Source organism: Lepidothrix coronata, unplaced genomic scaffold (genome assembly GCF_001604755.1).
Source record: "Lepidothrix coronata isolate B3197 unplaced genomic scaffold, Lepidothrix_coronata-1.0 Scaffold183, whole genome shotgun sequence".
Taxonomy (NCBI): domain Eukaryota; kingdom Metazoa; phylum Chordata; class Aves; order Passeriformes; family Pipridae; genus Lepidothrix; species Lepidothrix coronata.
In genome coordinates, this window is record NW_016690363.1 from 1,731,671 (window position 1) to 1,752,385 (window position 20,715).

The 20,715-nt window shown below is 49.1% G+C and overlaps 1 protein-coding gene and 2 non-coding genes across 3 annotated transcripts in view; 2 read left to right on the plus strand and 1 right to left on the minus strand.

Annotated features, from left to right (window-relative positions):
* RCSD1 (RCSD domain containing 1) overlaps nucleotides 1–15,965 on the plus strand; it is a 31,915-nt gene extending 15,950 nt beyond the window's left edge. The window contains exons 2-7 of the mRNA XM_017830802.1: nucleotides 7,327–7,434; nucleotides 9,919–10,008; nucleotides 11,218–11,289; nucleotides 12,566–12,769; nucleotides 13,159–13,882; nucleotides 14,702–15,965. Coding sequence (XP_017686291.1) covers nucleotides 7,327–7,434; nucleotides 9,919–10,008; nucleotides 11,218–11,289; nucleotides 12,566–12,769; nucleotides 13,159–13,869 — 1,185 coding nt within the window. The 3' untranslated portion in view covers nucleotides 13,870–13,882; nucleotides 14,702–15,965. The remainder of the gene's footprint in view (nucleotides 1–7,326; nucleotides 7,435–9,918; nucleotides 10,009–11,217; nucleotides 11,290–12,565; nucleotides 12,770–13,158; nucleotides 13,883–14,701) is intronic.
* A 2,287-nt stretch (nucleotides 15,966–18,252) lies between these two features.
* TRNAP-CGG lies at nucleotides 18,253–18,324 on the plus strand. The gene has a single exon. It is a non-coding gene; the product is annotated as a tRNA-Pro (tRNA).
* A 389-nt stretch (nucleotides 18,325–18,713) lies between these two features.
* On the minus strand, nucleotides 18,714–18,785 carry TRNAP-AGG. The gene has a single exon. It is a non-coding gene; the product is annotated as a tRNA-Pro (tRNA).
* Nucleotides 18,786–20,715: the final 1,930 nt, after the last annotated feature.

Sequence of the window (20,715 nt, forward strand, 5' to 3'; positions counted from 1 at the left end):
CTTGCTTCCCAGGGTTCTACAGGCTACGCTGGCACAACGATGGACAGGACTGGCTATAGGACATCACAGAGCCACAGCTGCAGCCAGTTCTAGCTGGGCCTTCTGCCAATAATTAAAATTTACTACAATGAGACAAGGAGCAACTTCCTTGCCAGATAAGATACCAAGTGAATAAATAAATCACATAAATCCCTCCTGAAACAGAGAGCTGGAAGGTGTCCAGTGAGAATGATGTGTGAAGAAGAGTAAAGAGAGAGATGGGAAGAAGGATGCTTCGCTGGGATGAAGAGGGGTCAGTGTAGCAAGAGGAGTTTTGTTTATTCAGGGTTTGCATCTTGGGATGTGTTGCTTCTTGAGCCAGAGGCCCAGCGTGGTGCTGAGCTCCAGTTGGAACAAGCATTCTGAGATTTCCTTCTAGGGATGTAAAAATGGGCCAAGGCCATTGTGAGCCCACCCACTTCCTGGGCAATCTCTCCTCAGCTTGCATTGATGCTTTTGTGGATCACAGGGAGAACAGGCAGGCTCAGATTGTGGGTAGCAGCATCTCCTGATCTTTGCTGCCTGGCTCCTCACGCTGTGATTTGGGTATTTTTCCACCCTCTTGCCTTTCAGTTTGCTCTTTTGGGGGAGTCTGTGTTTTAAACCTACCCTGCTAATTTACCTCTCCCTTCTCAGCCCAAACAATGTTCCCCTTTCAGTATGATCCTGATGCCACTGATGTACTCACATGGATACAGATAAACAAATTAGTTCATGTTCTGTTGGCAGAAGGGTGCAAACCAGGATTCATCTAAATGTCTGATACAAAGAGATGGCTTTGAATGAAATTACGAACTACATATTAGAGAGATTTTTCCATTGGTAACTTAGGTCCAGTATTAACTAAAAACTATTCTTGAGCTTTCTTAGTTCACATAAAGAGGAGTTCCTCTAACTGCCCCATCTAATCTTATCTGCACTTAAAAAATGTGAGAGCCAAAATAACTGAGATGCATTCATGGTGCATTCTCCAGAGTAAAAGTTCATGTCCTCTGCAGATAGACAGGAAGTGTACCTTAGATCATGCACTGTGTGAATATTCAGTGTCCTTTTGCCTCCAGCTTTCCTCTGCAGTTGAACAAAAGATGGTTCCGGGAGAAGGGATTAGCTCTTGCTGATGGAAATGGTCACCCCAAATAGGTGGGAGGAGCTGGTGCTGCCATCACTTCTCTGGTGCTTGGTCTGTGAGTGTGCAGGACACCCCCAGTTCATCAAACCCCATCTCTGTAGGGGGGTCTTTTCAGGAGAGAGGCAGCACCTCACCACAGGAGTAGGAGACATTTACCCCTGGGGAGTCTTATTCCCTATTAATGCTACAGCTTAATACACCATTCCCAAAATACTGCTTTCTGTCTCAGAGACAGGTACTTGAGGGTTTGAGAATGGCTCTTTTCAGCCAAGCCGATTGCAAATGAGTTCAGGTAGGCAGAACAGCAGACACCTCTATCTGATTAAGCCTGTATTGCTCCCTGAAAGCTGAGAGAGCTATCCCACTGTACTTGGTATAAGCTTTCTCGTGTAGACAAGGCCTGTGACTGTCTGGCTCCTCAAATCCTGCAGCTACCTTGCTGAAAAACGAGAAGGGTAGGTGTCCTGCCGGGGCAGGCTTTGTGCAGAAAGCATGCCCTCCTCCTTCAGAGAGCTGAGCCAGGCAGGGAAGAGGAGATCTGCAACAGGCTCCTTTCCCTCCTGAAATCCAGTGCCTTGGTCAGAGGTGATGCTTTAATTTCAAAGGAAACCACGGCACTGCTTCCCAGTGCTTCTTGCAGGCCTCCAGTCAGACTGTGATGATGGTTTATTTTGATTTTCCTCCCCACAGATGCACCCTCATCCCTTCCTTGGCTGAGCAGGTCCTGCAGGCGTAGAGCTTTTCCCCTGCCATGCAGGAAGGAGAACCTGCTCACCAGCCACAGGTGTGGCTGCTGCAGTTTGAAGTGGGGCTTCTGAAGAGATCACTGACACAGTATTTGTGGGGGTTTTGTGGGTGCTGAATGGAAACTTCTTCTGGTTCGCTGGGCTGCTGGTAACGTGCTCCCTGCGGTGGCTCGCAGGTGCTCCCGGGGTTCACAGCCTGCACTCGCTGCATCTGGGCTGGGTGGCAACAGCTTGCAGGGCAAAACACCAGTGCCACAGACCAACACAGCCTTTACCATGCAAGCATGCAAAAAATAGGATTTTACTTCCTTATCAGCCCTCTGAATAGGAGGACACATAAGGATGTAACTTCCTTATACGAAAGGATAAGGCTCTGGCTGGCGTGGTTAAAGAGGGGCAGGCTGCCCCTGCCACCCCACCATCCCCTCCCACTACAGCACTGCAGGGCTGTGCTGTGAACTCCATTGCTGGAATGATCTGGGTTAAAAATAACCTTGTAAAGAGTTAAGGGATGTATTTTTAGCCCAGATCGTTTCAGTGATCCAGTTCACAGCACAGCCCCACCAACTCACGCTGGTGCAAGGGAGGAGGGGAAGGGGGAAAGGAAAGGTCAGGGGAGAATGAGCAGCTGGAAACATACACTTTCTCTCTGCTGAAACCAAGACCTTATGAAACTGCACCCCAAAAGCACTGGCCACCTCTTATTTTCTTCTATCAATCTGACAACTGCCTTCTCGTGGTGCAGTGTTGAGAGCTGGGTGCTGAATATCACTATTTCTGGACCCTGCTTCTGTAATGAAGACATTAGCCCTGAGCCTCGAGTGCCTTCTTGTATCTGCCTCTAAGACATTATGTTTGTCATTCCTTTTGCCCTATTTGCTTTTGCTGAGGTGGGTTGTGTGTGCAGCAGTGAAAAGCCCCTGTGAGAGTCACAGTGGAGCTTTACAGACCTTGTGGGAGCACAGGGTGCAGGAAGGCGGCTGGCGGGATGGACAGGCTGCAGGGAATCATTCCTGCAAAGCTCTTTGGAAACAAAGGAGGGATGTGGAGGTCAGGGACTGGCCTCAAACCAAGTCTAGATGCAGCTGCACGGGAATGGGGGTGGCAATTGCACAGGACCCGTAACCATCACTGATTTCACAGCCGCTGAATACTCCAGCCTTGCAAGGTGGTGTGGAGCTCTTGCATCTCAGAGAAAAGGTGCTCCATCTGGCCAAACTATCCTACCCACAAAAGCAGCCAAATCAGAGGATTCATACGGGAGGGAAGGAGGGTAGGGAAGCACAGAGCTCTGCTGCTATTCAGCTGGTATTTAAGTGCTGCTTAAGGCAAAACACTCCACTGTATGACACCTAGCAGAAGGTTGCTCTTTTCATCAGTCAAACCAGGTACACAAGTCCTTCAGTATCTGCTTCTGATCCTTTCAGACTTGCATTTCCAGTATCATGGACAATGAGTAAATTGGTGGGATACCAATCCCATGGGATGGCATCATGACAGCCTTCAATTGCAGTGGGGTGGGTCATGACCAAAACTGCTAGCTGAGGGCTGTTGGACCCCGTTGTGCACCAATCAATCCCAGCAGAACTTTCAAATTCACACCAAAAGCTACCTCAGGCTTTTCCAGTTTTCCACAGGAGTGGAAATTCTCTGTGATTTTGATTTCGTAAGAAACTCATTGCCTGTAGTGACACTCAGATCCATCGCCTTTAAGAAAAGCTCTTTGTGAGTACCCAAACAGTATGCACAGGTCTCTTGTGTGGGCCTCTAACACGCACCCTTCTCTCACCTGGTGCCCACAGTGGGTCCATGGGCTGTAGCAGGAGAATTGGGAAATGTCACAGAGCCAGGTAATGACACTGCTGTAGTGAGGGGTCCCCTCTGTGAGACATTACTGCTCCCACATCAGGCAGCCTTACTAGTCATCTTCTGGCACATCAAATTACCAGTGAAGCTGGGATTGTGTGAGTCACAGCTTCAAGGAGTCTCTGCTCAGAGATCTTCTCAGCTGCCTTGAAAAGATACAGCAGGGATGGCGTGGGACATTTCTAGCAGTGTTTCCAGCAGGCAGCCTGTGAGAGGAGCAGGGATCTGTGCTAAATACAGTGGTCCCCTTCAGGCAAGCTGCAGAATCAGGGGTTGGTGGGCAGTTTTGCTCTCACCACAGAGGCAAAGACTCCGAGGCACAAGGAAGGAGAGGTTTGGTGGGAGGCTTGAATTGGCACATTTGTACCTAAACCACAAAGGCAGAGCTTTCTTCTACAGTGCTGCTAAAAAGAAACACGATGTCGAAAACTATTTTCACATTTACTCAATTTTATAAACTTGTTTGGAAGAGGAAAGTGAAACAAACCCTTTACCGAGAACTTGGTAGTTGCACTTCCTCTTTTGCAGACAGTGCCATGCTTACATTGATGGTATAATTCAATTGCTGTTTATGGCTCTGTCTGACATTTTTCAGAACATAGAATTCTTGGACACCTATTTTTATGGAACAGTAAAAACCTCAGAGTAGCAGTTATCAAATTACTGATGGGCGAAGCCTTTTACATTAGCTCACTGCTTTTAGCCCATGCAGGCTGATTGTGATTCTGTTCTGAAAAGGAAAAGAATCAGCAGTTGGCTGCAAAAAGTGTTTTTTTAAAAAAAAGGAGCACCATTCAGAAAAGTGTTGGGTTATATGACCAAAATGTGAAATGTGACCAGGAATGGGAGAGGAAGGGGCAGGAGGGAGCCAGCACTGAGCTCCTAGGTGAGAGAAGCAGATGCATGTCTTGGTTGTGGAAGAGGCTGGTACAGGCTCTGGGGTGAGAGTTGTAAAGTGAGGCTTCCCACTTCACCCACAGTGGTGGGAAGGAGGAGAGGAAGACTGACAGTCCAGCTCCTGGAAGTCAGGGGAATGGTGTTCTCTTTGCAGTGCAAGGAGTGGAACTTTTTGCACCCGAGTGCCCCGGTTCTGCACTTTCCCCTGACTAGAAGATGCAGAGCCTGGCACACCATCTGGAGGGGGCGGGGGAAATGCAGAAAAAGCTGAATACAGGACACCAGTGTAATTGCCAGAAAGGATCTGAGAAAGGACTTTTCCTGTTGCAAAGCATGATCAGAGAGTCTGCAGCTGGCAATTTCGGGAGGACACAGCCTGTGGGCTACTGGTGCTAATCTTAGAATGGCATGTTCGCTGCTTCCTGCACCCTGCCCGGCCAGAGCTGCCTTGCAATCAGTGCCTGCCACCAGCAAAACAAGAAACACGTGGGACCCTTCTAACCTCACGGCTCTGATCAAAGAAAGAGAGCTGTGTTTTCAGACTGTAAATTCAAAAAAAAAAAAAAAGAAAGAAAGAAAAAACACGATCACCCCGAAAACAAGAGGTCAAACGGGCCAAGGCCAAGAGGAAGCACAGTGTCTTTTCTGGGTAAAGACAAAGGGCTGTGAGAGAAGCTTTTGGAGCAAAAGGGCCTGTGAGGGAGGCAACCCTTCCACCACAAACACTGGACACCTGAAGCTCCTCAGTTTCAGCAGAATCCTCACGTCAGGTGTCTGTTCTGCCATTCCCACATACCCTGGGAGCTGGTATGCTGAGAGCCAAGCCTCCCAAACCATCTTGCCTTCTCCAGGTTCATTCTTTGCTCCCTCCCCTTTCCAGCCTGCTCTCCCTTCAGAGCAGGGAAGAAGTCTGCAGCTGGGAACTGGTCTTCCTCCCCACTTAGCCCAGCCATCACTTTTCATGTGCGGCAGGTTGCTGATCTGCCTCCCTCGCTGTTTTTTTCCATTCCCCTTATCTGCCACTTTCCCTGTCTGTAGTTACTCTAATGGAAGGTGAAAAGATGAGGAGAAGGTGCATGAAGGTCACTGAGAGGAAGCAGCTTGATATGGCTTTCCTAAATGCAGGAAAGCTAGTCCAAAGTGCATGGGAAGCTTAAAAGTGAAGATGTAGTCAGGATCCTGGATACAGGGAATGGCAGACATCTACAGGGGCTTTTGGGCCTGGGGAAAAGAAGATAGCATTTATTGGGAGCATTTATTTACAGCTCTCTGAGAAAAGGAAAGGTCCTTTTCCAAGATGCAAACAGGCCTCAGCCACACTGGTCTGTACCAGGCATTTCAGACTAGAGACTCCTCCAAGCTGCAGATTATGAGATGATCCTTAACGTAAGCACCTCGATTTGCTTTTAGTCTAGAAACTAGGAGTCTAAAAAAATCCCTTCCTTAACATGATATCAAGTTTCCACAGCCATTTCTTTAGTCCCTGTGGCACAGTTACCCAGAGGGAATGATCCACACATAGGCCAGGTTGGTGTTTCAAGGGCCTTTCACCTCCAGGAGCGGTGAAGGAGCAGTCGTGTTCATAAAGCAGCAGGTCCCTCCCAGGCGTGAAGGGAGAGAGGAGAGCTCTGCTGGAGTCTTTGGAGAAACAGAAATATATTCTTCTAGCAATGACCTTTGGGGAAACTTTCTGGCTGAGTATTGAGGCAGTGGGGTGAGAGGTGTGGTGCTGGTCACACACCACACTGATGGTGGTGGTACAGGGAGCGGAGGTGTGAGGTTTCTTACAGATGGTTCACAAGCCTGGTTTCTTCTTCTGAGGTCTCCGCCTCTAACAAAACAAGGATTGTTGGTTACTTATTCTCAGTTCCTCTGGTTTGGTTTTCCCTGGCATCAGACACCAGAGATGAAGAACAAAGGTTTCCTTTCATCAACTCTGATTTCAAGGCTTTCTACTCACGTTGCTCAATACACACATAGCAAAGAAAACAAGGTAAATGTGGGATGACACCGGGGCAGTGTGTTGTGGGAAGAGCTGCATCATCCACACTCCAACACAAGCCTCCTGCTTCTCAGCCTGTTGTCGACCCAGGGGAGGGGAAGCTTCTCTCAGCCGTGGTATTTCCTCCCTCCCCCCCACCCGCCTGAGTATTTCATTGCCAAAAGAGCAGAACAACACAGGGTCACATCCCCAAGCAGATGTTGGCTTGCTGCAAGGACTGGGAATGGCTTCTCGTAGCAGAAGTGCTGGAAAAGGAAGGATGGTGACCAAGGCAGTGAAAAAGGTATGGGAGAGCTGAAGAGGTGCATGGGAATGTACTTTATTGCCCTGCTCCATCTGCTCACTGCAAGGATAAGATGGGGAACAGACACTTGACTTGAAATGCCCAGTTTTCTTCCATTGGAAAGTACTGAGTGTAGGCTCTTCAGCAAGAGCTGAAAAGCTTTGCATGAATATCTGCTTTTCTGGAATATTTGAAAATGCTGCTAGATCCTGTCATCCCAAACCTCTTGCTCACAGGCTAGATGATTGATGCCAGATGTGAGGAACTCTGCTTCAAGTCTGTGCTTACTCTTGAACTTTATAACACATACACAGGCTTGCCTTTCCCAGACTTTGCTCATAATGTGTTGTTCCTGGTTTGTCAGAACAGGCCAGCAGAGACCAACTCAGAGGTGGACAAGTCAGCATCACCCTCAGTGGCTCAGCTAGCAGGGAAATTCAAGGAGCAAGCAGCCAATATCACTGGAAAAGAGGTAAGGAACTCTGCAGCCACCGGTAGGAAATCGCGTGGGAAATCAGGCCCTCACCTCTGCCTGTTGGAGGATCAGTGACCTGAGCATGAACCCACCTTGACTTTGGATCTTCGAAAAGGATTCCTCTCCTCATGCAATGCAAGATGTGGCAGTATCTTCTATGCTTTGCCGATTTGTGGATGAGTGTTTTGGTAGAGCTGCACCTCAGGACACCCAGACACTGTAACTGAGATGCTGTAAAGCTTGGTAGGATGCACATATTTAGCCAAGAAGAGCAGACAGCAATGCATGCACTATTTAGGCTTGCTTTTGTGGGCAGACAGCAGCAGTGAATAACAAATTAGCTATTACTGAGCCACAGGAAAAGAATACAAACAACAGATTATGCAGTGTAGGAAGCCAGTGGCAGGCCATCAGCACCTTATTTGCAAAAGGAGAAAGTTTCCTCCAATTATTCCTTCTGTACTGGTCTGAGAGAAAGCTGCCTCTTTACTCACCTTCGTTGCCTCTTCCCAATGACATTTCAGACTCTGTGCCTATCTCTATCATGCTGAAACTCTGATTTGTTGAAAGCCCACTATGCCAAGCGTTACCTCACAAGCTGTCTTTCACCAGCTAAGCAAAACACTAGAATACCTCTCTTAGGAAGAAGGGAGAGACATGGAGAGCCCCCTCTCAGTTTAGGAGAGCCCCCTGTATCATTATGACTCTTTTTTACTCCTTTTTACTGGTGGCTCTCTTCTCTTTTAAAACTGAACTGCTCCCTTCTGCTGCTCAGCTGATTTCAGCACATCCCAGGTTGGGCCTAAAGGGACCCTCCCTGTCACCCCTCCTGCCTGTGCCCTGCAGGGCTGGCATACCAGCATACATCAGAGGTTAGCACTCCCACAGCCAGGCCCCAGGACGGGAGTAGCCTGTCTCTTCCCAAGGACTATTTTTTTCCCCTCTAGTTGCCAGTGCACCACTGCATCCATCCCATTACAGTAATTTCCTTTTTTTTAAGGTATGGGATTCAATTGCAATAAGTCCCTCACCCTACAGAAGGCAGAAAGTTCCCAGACCTCTCTTGTGTTATCTGCAGACCTCTGCTGCTCCCAAGCCAAGGCAGTGTGGAGGGGCCTCACTGTGGGGGGAAACTCATTTTCTCCAGAGACAGAGGAGGACAAAGTTTCCTGTCTTTTCTCTCCAAGCCATCTGTCACTTCCCCACTGGCTCTCTCAAGCTGGATTCAGATTAATGGCTCAGTGGATGGTCTTTAACCCTTGCCTGACCCATGCCAGCAGAGAGGATCCCATCAACCAGGGAACCTCTGACACATCCACTGTGGCACAGTGCAGCATTTCATGGTTGCAAAATGATGGGGTTTCAGTAAGACATGTTATTGGCTCCTAGCATAAAGCTTCCTTACTATAAGGATAAGGGCAGGGCTGCTCTTGGCTGCTTAGAGATGCAGCATTGCCATGGCTGGATGCAGCACCAACCAGAAGTTAAGTGACATCAAATCTACAGGTCCTCCATGACAACCAGCTCTACAGAGGGCAAAGACACCCTGATCCAATTTTTCACATTGCCAGCCTGTGAGAAGACAACAAAATTATCCAAATATTATATTGTGGATACTATCCAAGGTCCGCAATATTATCCAATTATTTTGCCTGTTAACACATAAAAAAGTGTGTTAACAGCTTGGCAGGAGACTACAAACCTGGCATAAAAATAGAGACAGCTTGGCTTCAAGACCAGAGCAATAGTGATGTGCTATGCATCTCTTCCTTCCTAGGGAGCTCTCTTGTACTTCTGAGAGCCTGAAGACATTCAGAAGGAAGCAGTATCTCTGCCACCAAGTTGTCTTGTTCTTTCTCCCCTGGAGAATCTGTTTCTTAGTCAAATTATAGGTTACACCTGAGGACTTATCCCTGTGAACTGCTTTTCTTCATTCAAGAGAAACAAATGGAATTGAAATTCCAAAAAAGTCAGAATTCCCCTTTTTGTCCTTAAAACCTATCAGATGCAAAACAGGAAATCATGAACCAGGTAGGCAGCTGAGACTTAAAAGGAAATCCTGGTAATGACAGGAAAGAGAACAGTTACAACCTATTCCAGTGCGAGGGGGTCTCCAGCTTTGAAGACGAAGTTTCTAGGAAGGTTTCTCCACCCTCCAGAGCTTGGAAGAGTGTCCTTTGCACAAAGCCTGAAGTGTTGTGGCTCATACCGTGCAAAAAGATACAGACTACTTTTTCAACACTAGTATTGGGCTCAAGATGCTGCAGGATTGGGCTCTAGGTGCTACAAACACAGCTGGCATGCTGGCCACATGCCCATGTGCCAGTACCTGGTGCTGCCTTTGGATGACTCCTTTAGGCAAGCTGAGCCCTGCCACCCAAACAGGTCACTGACACAGCATGCCCTTTGGTGCTTGAGTTTCACTCCCTTTTTAAGAAACCTGATTTCCCTGCTGCTGAGTTGGTTGTTTTCTTCTCTTAGGTGCCACCACATAAGCCAACTCGGAGGAAACCACCATGCTCCCTTCCATTGTATTCCCACAAAACTGAGACAAGTGACAATGATGAGCAAGTGAGTATCAATTTAATAGGAGGTAAGACCTTTCCTCTCTGCAACCTGCTCTCTCCTGAGACGTGGGTTTGGAGGTTGCAGAGAGGTCAGGTTGTGCAGCACAAGACATCAATCATGCAGAATCAAACCTCCCCCTGCTCACACACATGTACTGACTCAGAGTCAGCTCCATGATGTTTCCTGTAGCATGGATGCACATCCCATTTCCACTGCTTTCATTTTTACCCTTAGCACTCTGATGGATCCATCCAGTTACCACTGTTCAGGAACCACTGGAATTTGTGAGATTTGAACAGTTCTTAGCACAGGGAGCATCCGTGGTGTGTGTTGCCTTCAGGTGAACTCTAGAGGTTTGAGTATAATGGTGCAATAGTTCTGCTTGTGAGATTTTTCCATCTTCAGAAAAAGGGAATGAATAATCCAGAGTGAAGAGGGGGTTTGTCAGCAATACCCACAGAATATTTTCTTTAGGCGTCCTCCATACAGCACCTTGGAATGAGCAGGTCCCACTAAGCTGGCTGCTCCTCACTAAATTTTGTGCTCAGGCCCTTTCTGGTCACTTCTGTCCTTTGTACTTTAAGGTATGAGGTCTACCCACCAAATTTCACTTTGTCACCTGCCCTTAGCAAGGGAGTAGCTCTTTGTCCTTATATGTCAGCCACATGCCAAAGGAGCAGCAAGCTTTAAAATCTTAGATTCCTTCCTTTTCCTTTGGATCTGAAAAAAGCAATGTGCCCCTTCTCAAAGCAGTGCTTTCCCTTTCTCAAACTGTTTTCAGCCTTTCAGAGCTCTGCCTTTCCTGCCACATAGGCCTTTCCTGCCTGTACTAATTGGATATCTTTTAACTCTGTTAGTCAAGTGGTGGCAGAAAGTCTTTCCCCTCACAGAAAGTTCACAATGTTTGCCAACATTAAGGCTTTGAGAGGTAGAATTTTAATCTGTCTGGTCCTGAATAATACCAGGGGAAACTATGCCATAGGCTACATACCTTAGTGAAGGCAATGTAGAAGCAGAGCCATTACACATCACCTAGCTCAGATGCTTCAAACAGCAGACAATCTCCTTTTCTCCCAGAGGAGGGGAACATGTATCTACTCCTAGGATGGCTAGCACTTTCTGCTTATCTCTCCCAAGTTTTCTGCCTTTATTAGATTTCCTCTTTTCCACCTACTTTACTGTGAAGTGTTCGTGTTTCATTTTGTTTTGCAGAAGCGGTCTCCAAATGCTTGCCCCCTTCCCAAGGTCAAGGTGAAAAGCTCCCCCATGATTGAAAAGCTGCAGGTAGGTCCTAGAATAACCCACATGGCTTCCTCAGCAAATTAAATCTGACAGGCATTTGTCACAGCTACTTCCCTTGCAGAGCAGTCACAGGGGAAGGGGATCCAGGAGCCAAGAGTGACATCTGGGTGAACAGAGCAGTGGCCTCACACATAAGGACCCAGTCCCACCATACATAAAAAAGGAAGGCAGAGCAGGTCTGGTAATGGTAACAAGCATCAGAAGCAGTCCAGTGATCCCCGGGTGTGTCCATAAGCACATCAGTGCATGGGTCAGGATCATTTGGATCTGTGGAGCACATGGCTGGGCATGGGCATGGCAGCAACCCTGCTCAAGTAGGGAGCCGGGGCTGGAGCCTCAGTTTAACTGCAGCTCTCCAGAGAAAGTGAGGGAAACCCTGACTGAGACTTCTTCCAGCTCTTTCTTTGCAGCAGTCTAACTCAGACTGAGTCACCTGCACCCTGTCAGGGACCTGGCCTTCAGCACAGGCAGTTACAACCCTGGCAGTGGGGAGTGCGCTCTGGGCTCTGCCTCTCCCCTGCACTTCCCTCCTCTGGATTCCCCCAGTTACTCAAAAACACACCCGGTGCTTCCAGCCCTTTTTGTATGTCTCTGTGATGCCTGATCCACGCTGCTGAGGGCAGCTCAGCACCCGATGGCCTGAAGGCAGGGTGCCCTGGCCCTGCCAGCTGTCCTTCCTGGCAGCATGTGCAACTCCAGAGCCACGCTGACACAACGTACCCCTATTCATATCACTGTCCCTCCTGAGGCACCCAAGGACATTTGCCTTTGAGAGCTGCTGAGAGAGAGCCCAGCAGGAAATGTTTTGCCACAGTGAATTGCAAGCTCACTTCTTTCCGTGGTCTTCTCACAACTGTGCAGTTCATTCAGAAGATCAGGCTGGAAAATTGGGCACACACAGGGATGGTTTAAATCTTCTGGTTTAAAAGTGGTTGCCGGCTGCTTGTTCAGATTTGCTCCCAGCTCAGCCACTGTAGACTGTGCTGGCTTGGCTGGATCACTGGAAAATCCCGAAAGGCCCGAGGATGACAAAAGAACACGTCCTGAGTTCCAGCTGCCGGGGAAGGACAAATGTCCAGTCATAACTTCTCTGCCCAGACTTGTTTGTTGACAGTGTCACCAGGAGAGACCCACAACCAGAAGGTCTGTGGGCTGTGACAGCTGAGAGCTGTGGCAGAGCGAGGGTTCCCCTGTGTGGCTGTCGTGTGTAGCACACGCCGCTGTCATTCACTCTCCTGACGGGGACTTTTCTTTGCAGGCCAATCTGGCTTTTTCTCCAGCTGCTCTGCTGCCGGGAGTGTCTCCCAAAAGCCCTGGTCTGAAAGCCCTGGTTTCTCCATTCAGCACACCTCCGTCGACACCCACCAGCCCAGGGACTCAGACCCAGCCCAGCGAGGCGAGTGAGACGCCAGTCAGCTTTGATCAGCCCCCGGAAGGCACCCAGCTGCAGTTCTACAACAAGGTAGGATATGTGCTGGGATTTCTTGCTTGCTTATCCCCTGGGGATGAAGAGGAAGAGAAGGCTGAGACACCCAAAGTCAGCAGCATCTGTGTAATGAATGCAGTATCCTTGGTTTTAGGGTTCTAACTTGGATGAGGGGTCACAGTTCAAATTGGATGGTCTCTGGCACCATCTTTGCAGAAGGGAGGCTTATATTAGGGTGCTGCTTGTCCTATAGAAGAGTCTTTCAGCAGCAGGGAACCCTATTCTCTCTACCTCATTAGCAGAGCAGGAAAAGTGAAGCCACCAGGGTATCAATTAAATTTCCCACGTTTTCCTCTGTTGTGCTTTCCTGCTTTTCCGGTCCCGCTCTCTTGACTGCTCCAATGTCTGCTTTTCCTGCCCCCCAGGTGCGGACGCGAGGATCGATCAAGCGCAGGCCACCCTCCAGGAGGTTCCGAAGATCTCTGTCCGAGTATGGAGACGGGGAAGATTTAGGGCTCAACATCTCTTCTCCAGAAAATGGTGCCAGGGAAGATGAGGTCTTTAGGCCCAATGACAAGACAGAGGAGGCAGAAACAGGGAGCAAAGAGCAAAAGAAACAGGCAGGGTCTGATGAGAAGCCCCCATCAAGGAGAGGATCCAGCAGGTCAGAGGATGAATTAAAAGGGAGCAAAGAGCAAAAGGAAGAGTCAGGGTCTGATGAGAAACCTCCATTAAGGAGAGGATCCAGCAGGTCAGAAGATGAAGAAAAAGGGGATAAACAGGCAGAGGAAATGAATCCTTGCAAGAGTAACAAAGGGAATACAAAGGAGGAGGAAGTGTGTCGTGATGCCCCAGGGAAGGAGAACTCTGCCCAGCCTACCTCTGGAAACAAGGATGTGTGTGAGGGTTCCAAGGGAGAAGAGCAGCAAGGCACTGACAGTGAACAGGAAAAGGGGGACAAGGAGAAGGGAGAAGCTGAAGCTGAAGCAAAGGAAAGCAGTGAGAGCACAGACACACAGAGAACATCAGACACTGAAGAAACACCACTGGCACCTGAATCACTGCAGGATGCAGTGGGATTAGAGACTGCCAGTGAGGCTTCACCGTCAGCCACACAGGAGCAGGGCACAGCGTAACCCTGACACACAGGTAAGGCAGGTCAGCGTGGTGTGATGCCTCCTAAGACACCAGAGGGTTTTGCTATTCATGAAAATGGCAACTGTGACACAATATAACAACAATTTTGCTGCTCCCCACATGTCAAAAGTCTCAAATCTCAGGCCTGCAGATGCTGCAAGGCAGGGCATTCAAAACAACCAGCCTTTCTGGGTGGTGTTACAGGGAGAAAGGATGGAAAAGAAGCAAAGCTGATTCTAGATTCAGTATAATGGAGAGGCTCTGCTCCATTGCTGTTTTGAATGCAATTTGAAAGTACAGTAAAAAGCACATTTCCCCAGCAGTAACCTTGTATATACTATATCAATTATGCCTCCTTACATACACATATTTATATGTGAGCACACATTGTATATATACATGAATACATATATATATTCTCTCTCTCTCTGTGTTTAGCTTGTTAGCTTTGCCAGCAAAAAGTGTGTTTGCACACACACCAGTGCATGATCAGCCCTGGAAGCATGAAAACATGGCCCTTTGCCACTTGAAATAAAAGAGGATTTCCACTGGCTGAAGCAGGGCTTAATTCCATGTACCTTCTTATGTATTCTGTAACCACTGATAACGTAGCCACAGATGCCTGAGGAAACGTCTCATTCCACCTCACCACCTGTCTTCAAATGTTTCCTTGATTTGGCAAGGAGCAACTGAAGGAAGGAGGCTGGTGCTCAGGCTGCCTTTGCCTCCTAGCACAGAAACTACCAAAGTACCCCCAGGACTCCCCAGCGCTGTATTTACTTAGACCATGATTATTTTTCATTATTTCCTTACTTTTTCCCCTCTCAAAAGGACATACCCAATCAGGGTAGAGGAGACTTAACATGTGAATAGGAGCCATCTAACCCAATCAAGGTGGAAGCTTCTGGAAAACCTTCAGTGGCAGGAGAGGAGCAGAACACAGATACCCCCTGAGGTCCAGACTCCTCACAGAGCTGAGTGGCTCCTTGCTGGCTCTCTGCTCTGCACCATCATATTTTGGGACAGCTGGAACAAGAGACTGGTTTGCAATCTCTTCAGAGTTCAAAACTCAGGTGTGTTGGCTGATGTTCCTCAGTGATATTTGGAAACTGAGACACCTGATACTTGCTGTCCCAGAACCAACAACCATCACCACTCCTGGTCCTCCTGCTCCTTCATCCTGCTCCAAAATGTCTTTTTCTTCTCCCCTGCATTGGTCTTAGATGAAGTTCATCAGTTACAAACATACATGTATGGTGCCTTTTTGGTAGCTTCTTTTGAAATACTTTGGGTTTTTAAACTTCAGTAAATAATGTTTTAATAGTAGGAAACAGTATGTTTTCTCCATATGTGCTGTATGGCAGACAATGTGAACCCTGAACACAGGGAAAACTCTTAGGACATTGATCATACAACATAAAATCCTTCTGAAGTGGGGCTTGAACTGGCTGGTCTGTGAAACAGCCAGCAGGGGCAGGCTGGTAGGTTCTGTGTGCTTCAAATTTGGGGTGTTTTTAGTGCTGGTAGAAAAGTGACAACGAGCAGATTGGATGCAAAGAAAAGATGTGCTGAGTAGGTCAACAGGGCAAGTTTTTTATCTGGCTCCGGGCTCCAGTCCAGATTTAGAAGGCCTGCCTGTCCATCAGTCTTTCTCACTTCCAGACCCTATCCAGTCTTTTTCAAAACTTTCAGTGTGTGGCCACTGAGAACCACTCAGGATAGAAACCATCCTGGCTTACAGGAAACAGCCCATTAATTTTGGGCAGGTCAAAGAAGTCTTAGCTGGCTGAGTTTCCAGTTGTATGGCCTGACTGAATTGGTGGAGGTCAGACAGCCAGTCCCTCCTCAATACTTAGGCACTGTACTGGATTTGCATTCACCCCTGGGGTACTAGTTAAAGTCATGGGCTAGCAGTTGCCAAACCAAAGGAGAAAGGACTTACATCTGGAGACTACTAGTTGCCCGTAAGAAATAAGTTATTTGGGGAAAGATAGATAACAGACCCTCACTTGACCAGTTTCCTGACAGTGGTGCTTGAAGCTGAATAAAAAGCTGCCTTGGCTCAAGACCACGGGGGTCATGTCCACAGCACGTCATGGAGCTGAGGACAACTCTGGGCTCACTGGAGACAGCGAGACAGACTTGCCAAAAGCTGAGCTGAGGTGTCAGCCAGTTGTTGGGTGGTGTGAATGGTCAGGGGCCAGTGCTTGAACCCCACCTGAGTACCCAGCAACACAGAAACAGCTGCAGAGACCGAGGGAAGAACCAGCCATCCCAAAGCTCCTCCTAGCAAACATTAAGCTGAGCAGGGTCAGAGGCTTGGGTTGTCCCTGTCTCTCTGGACACGCACAAGTGTTTCACACAGCACAGCTCCCTCCTGCCCTCAGGCGGGCTCAGCAACACAGCAGAGTTACAAACCTGAGGGGTCTGTGAGATACCCCCTTTGTGTTCACCAGCTCTAAAATCGTGAGGAAAGGAGAGGCTCTGTGCCCTGCCTTTCTTTTTCCCAGGTGAGAGCTCTGAGGTGACATTTGCTGAGAGCCAGCAGCTCTGACCCTCCTGTGTGACGTGAGCTTGTTGGCAAACAAAACCTCCACATCCTTTTGAGCCATGCCGTGGAGCATTGTTGCCTTTGAATCCATTGTAATCTGTTTGTTATAGCTTGTATTCCAGGGCAGGCTGCAATCATTCACTGTGCCCCGTTTCTTCTCCCAGCAGAGTGTCCCATCTGTATGTGAGTGACTGTGCCTTACTGTATATACAGACATATGTGTGTCTGTTTAAAGAATGTGTATGTGTGGCCCCAGCACGGGAATGGAAATCTGAGGGAGAAACAGAAGAAATAAATGGTGGAATAAAAGCAAAGCAAAACAAAAAATCTGTGTGTTTTGTTTCCTCCTGGAAAGATGAAGAAGTCTGAGGAAGGATGGAGAGAGCTGGTAGCAGCAGGCAAAATAGGGGTGGGATTTCCACTGCCATTAGAAAACAGTTTAACGTTTTAATATGTTGTGGTTTTTATTTTTGGGAGACAGCAATAACCAACATGCTCAATCACAAAGGAATGTGTTCCTTGGGGCAGGCAGTGACACTGGAGACTGCCACACTTCCTGCCCTAACCCTGCAGGTGTCTGGCACCTGGGAACAGGAGAAAGCAAAGCCATCTAGCCTGCTGCCATTTCTCCACCAGCATCCTTGGGAAGCATAAATAAACAAGGCAACACACAGTGATTTTTCCATCGAGATTTCCCAGCTTTTGGCAGTTAACAATTTAGAGACTTTCCGGGCCAGAAGTTGCATCACCATCTTTGTCCCTGCTGGCTGTAAACACACCTGGTCTTGCCCTCAGCAAGATTTAATTTATGCAATCCCTCTGGTATGGATGGTGCCTGAAAGAATAAAAAAAAGTTAAAGCCTAAACGTTGTGGGCCAGAAGACCTTTATATTGTGGGGGTGAGGACAGAAGACTGAGCAAGAAAGAAGTGGAGAGAGGAATGCAGCACAAGGGCAAGGAGAGAGTGTTCGTGTGTGATCTTGGTTCTGTGGTTGTTTTTGGTTGGGCCGGGTTCAATGTAGTGTGAGCCATGGGAAAGTATCGGAAAGGCCAAGCCTGAGAGCAATCAGTGAGGGGAGGAACGGGGTTTCTTGAAAGATCTGGGATGCAGAGGCACGGAAATACGAGGGGGAAGCATTGGCAGGATAGAGCACATCAGAGGCAACGCGGGATCCAAACGAGCGGCGTGCCGAGGGCTCAGAGACCAAAGGCTCCCGTGAGCCCCTCTCCCGCCCACGGGTCACCCTGGGGGTCTCCGGTGGTCTCCGGGTGTCCCTGCGTGTCCCTGCCCGTCCCAGTGGCACCGCCCGCCCCGCCCCGCCCCGCCAGGGGGCGCCGCGCACAGCGCGGGCCGGGATAAACCAACGCCGCTGAGGGTGTGTGTCCTATTCCCCCCCTTTCCCATCCCCTGGGAATGAGCTCGCCCGGCTTCGAGCGCCACCGGCAGCGGAGTAGGAATGGGAATGGGAAGGCGGGGAGGGTTCGCTCCTGCGCTCCCGGGACGAGCGCGGGAGCGGGGTCCGCGCAAGGGAAGAGAGCGGGGCGGCGCGGGGGCCGCCGCACCCCCCGCGGGACTCGGAGTCACCGCTGCCAAGCGGAGTCGAAGGGTCGAGGGAAGGGCGATGCCACGGGTTACCCTGGAGAGGGAGGGAAGGGGGAAATGGGATCAGTTATGGAGAGGAGCGATGTGCTCCGGAGCGGCGGGCAAAGCCACCGCGGGTGCGGTGGTGGCGGGGAACGACAGACCCACAAAGGCGCTGATGAGGGTGGCTGGGGCGGGAAGGAGGCGGGAAGGCAGTGAACTGCTGAGGCGGGAAAGCTCTGGCAGAGCGGCTCGTTGGTCTAGGGGTATGATTCTCGCTTCGGGTGCGAGAGGTCCCGGGTTCAAATCCCGGACGAGCCCGCCGGGAAGGGGGCGCTCCGCGCTTCCTATTTTGCCGCCGCGGTTCCCTCCTGGAGCGCTTTTGCGCCTCCGGCCCGCCCGCAGCGCGGGGAAGGCGCGGGAGCGGGGCCGGGGCCGGTGGAAGGGCGAGGAGCGACCTCTGGGGCGTGCGAGGCGAGAAAGGTGAGGAGGAAGGCGGGGAAAATTGGGGGTAGCGGCGCCCGGTGCGAGGCGAAGAGGAGTGGCCTCTCCCTGGCGAGTTGTTAACGCTTTTCTTTGCGCTAAAACGGAGCGGGTGGGTCTCCTTGTCCCTTCGCTGCTGCGGCCGCCCGAGGAGCGCAGGGGAGAACGCGGGGTCGCATCGCTGGGCGGAGAAAGGAGCTAAAAAAAGAAGGGAAAAAAAAAAACACGGGCTCGTCCGGGATTTGAACCCGGGACCTCTCGCACCCTAAGCGAGAATCATACCCCTAGACCAACGAGCCGCCGTGATTGCAGCGTCCTCTTCATTTTACAGGAACGCTCCGGTGCTGCCGCCCGCCCCTCATCGGGACAGATCCCGGGCGTGCCGCCCGTCCCGCTTTTCCCGGTGCTCCGGGTTCCTGCCGGGCACTGCGGCAGCCCCTTTGCCCGTGGCTGCGAGAGCTGCCCGTACATGGCGAGCGTTGGACCGCGGCAGCCGGACCACAAACCCCAGATGAAAAAAGGGGGAATTCGTGGTTCTTTTCCATAATTCCAAACTGTGCGACGGCCAGGCAGTGGCGACGGTACTTCCCGACCTTACAGGTGAAGATTTTACGCAGACCTGTTTAAACGGAGTCTTCTTACAGCGCTGGTGCTGGTCGGTGCCACCTTGGCTCATCTCCCTGCGGTAACTAATTTTGCTTATATTCCAAGAAGCTGAGGGGAAGGTAGGCGGCAGAGATGGGGAAAAGAATTGCTTTCATTTCACGGGCTTTTTTATACATCAAGGTTATCAAGAATACTCATGGCTCAAATTGTTCCTTAGCTTCAGTTCAGCACTGGAGTAGCTCATCATTCGCATCCCCTTCCATCATAAGTTTTCCTCAGAACACTTATCCTTGCATAGTGGTGATCCAAGACATTTTTCTTATCAAATTACGGAAAAATCAAATTGTGGAAGAGAAGACAGAGTGGATCTCATCAATGAATGAAAATTTCTCAAAGGTGGGTGTCAAGAGGGTGGTGCCAGACTGATTTCAGTGATGCCAACAGGACAAGGAGTAATGACCATAAACTAAAACACAAAAAGTTCAACCTCAACATGAGGAAGAACTTCTTTCCATGGAGGGTGGCAGAACGCTGGACCAGGTTGCCCAGGGAGGTCATGGATTCACCCTCTGTGGAGACATTCCAAACCCACCTGGATATGTTTCTGTGTAACCCACTCCAGGTGACCCCGCCTTGGCAGGGGGGTTGGACTGGATGATCTCCACAGGTCCCTTCCCACCCTAAGAATTCTGTGATTCTGTGAAAAATAATTACCAAACTCTCCAAGGACCACGTGCAATTACTGTGCTGCTGCCAGCTCTGAGTTTTGAAAGAACCACTGCATTTCTATTTAACCAGAGTAAACATGAATGTGGCGTTATCTCCTAGAAACAGCTCCTCCCAATTTGGAGAAGAAAAAGAAATGTTGTAATAGACACTCAATACTTTCTTGTACAAATAGAGCCTGATTTTTTTCTTTCTCATGTTCTTCTCCTACTCATTCAAAATGAGCATGTTGGTTGGGGTATTTTTTGCAGGAATGCATATCTTTGTACGCTAAGCAGTGTCTACTGTACAATTCTTCTAGGAGATACAAGCTAAATAGAAAACAATCAAAACCATTAAAAATGTAAAATCAGTTTGTATATATTTGCTTCTCCTCCTAGAAGATATTACTTTTATTTTTCTTTTCACATCATAATCCTGCTTGCTCTCTCTGTCATGCTACTAGAGATGTCTCCAAAACAGTAGGATAACAAAGATCCGAATTTCTAACACAAACAGCAGCCATGAAAAAAATTATTTAATCTGTTTCCCAGTGACACACACTGGTTTCGATCTTCCTTCTGTGATAAGCAGAAGGAAAAAAAAAGACACACACACACAAAAAAAAAAAAGACACACACACAAAAAAAAAAGACACAAAAATGTTTTTCCTCAATGTTGATGTTACTGTGTGTGAGAAAGCTCAAAAACCAGTTGGGCAACTCGACAGCAGCCTGCCAGGTGGCTGCCGTGATCTGAGCAGTCCTGCCCTGTCACTGCTGCTTCTCTGACCTGAGAGGGAAGGGATTCACCATGAAGAGAAGAAACAACTCCCCTGGTCTCCATATGCAGGCAGAGAAAAAATGAGTTTTTTGCCACCTGAGCTGAATTTCTAAGAAATTCAAATAAATACTGGTA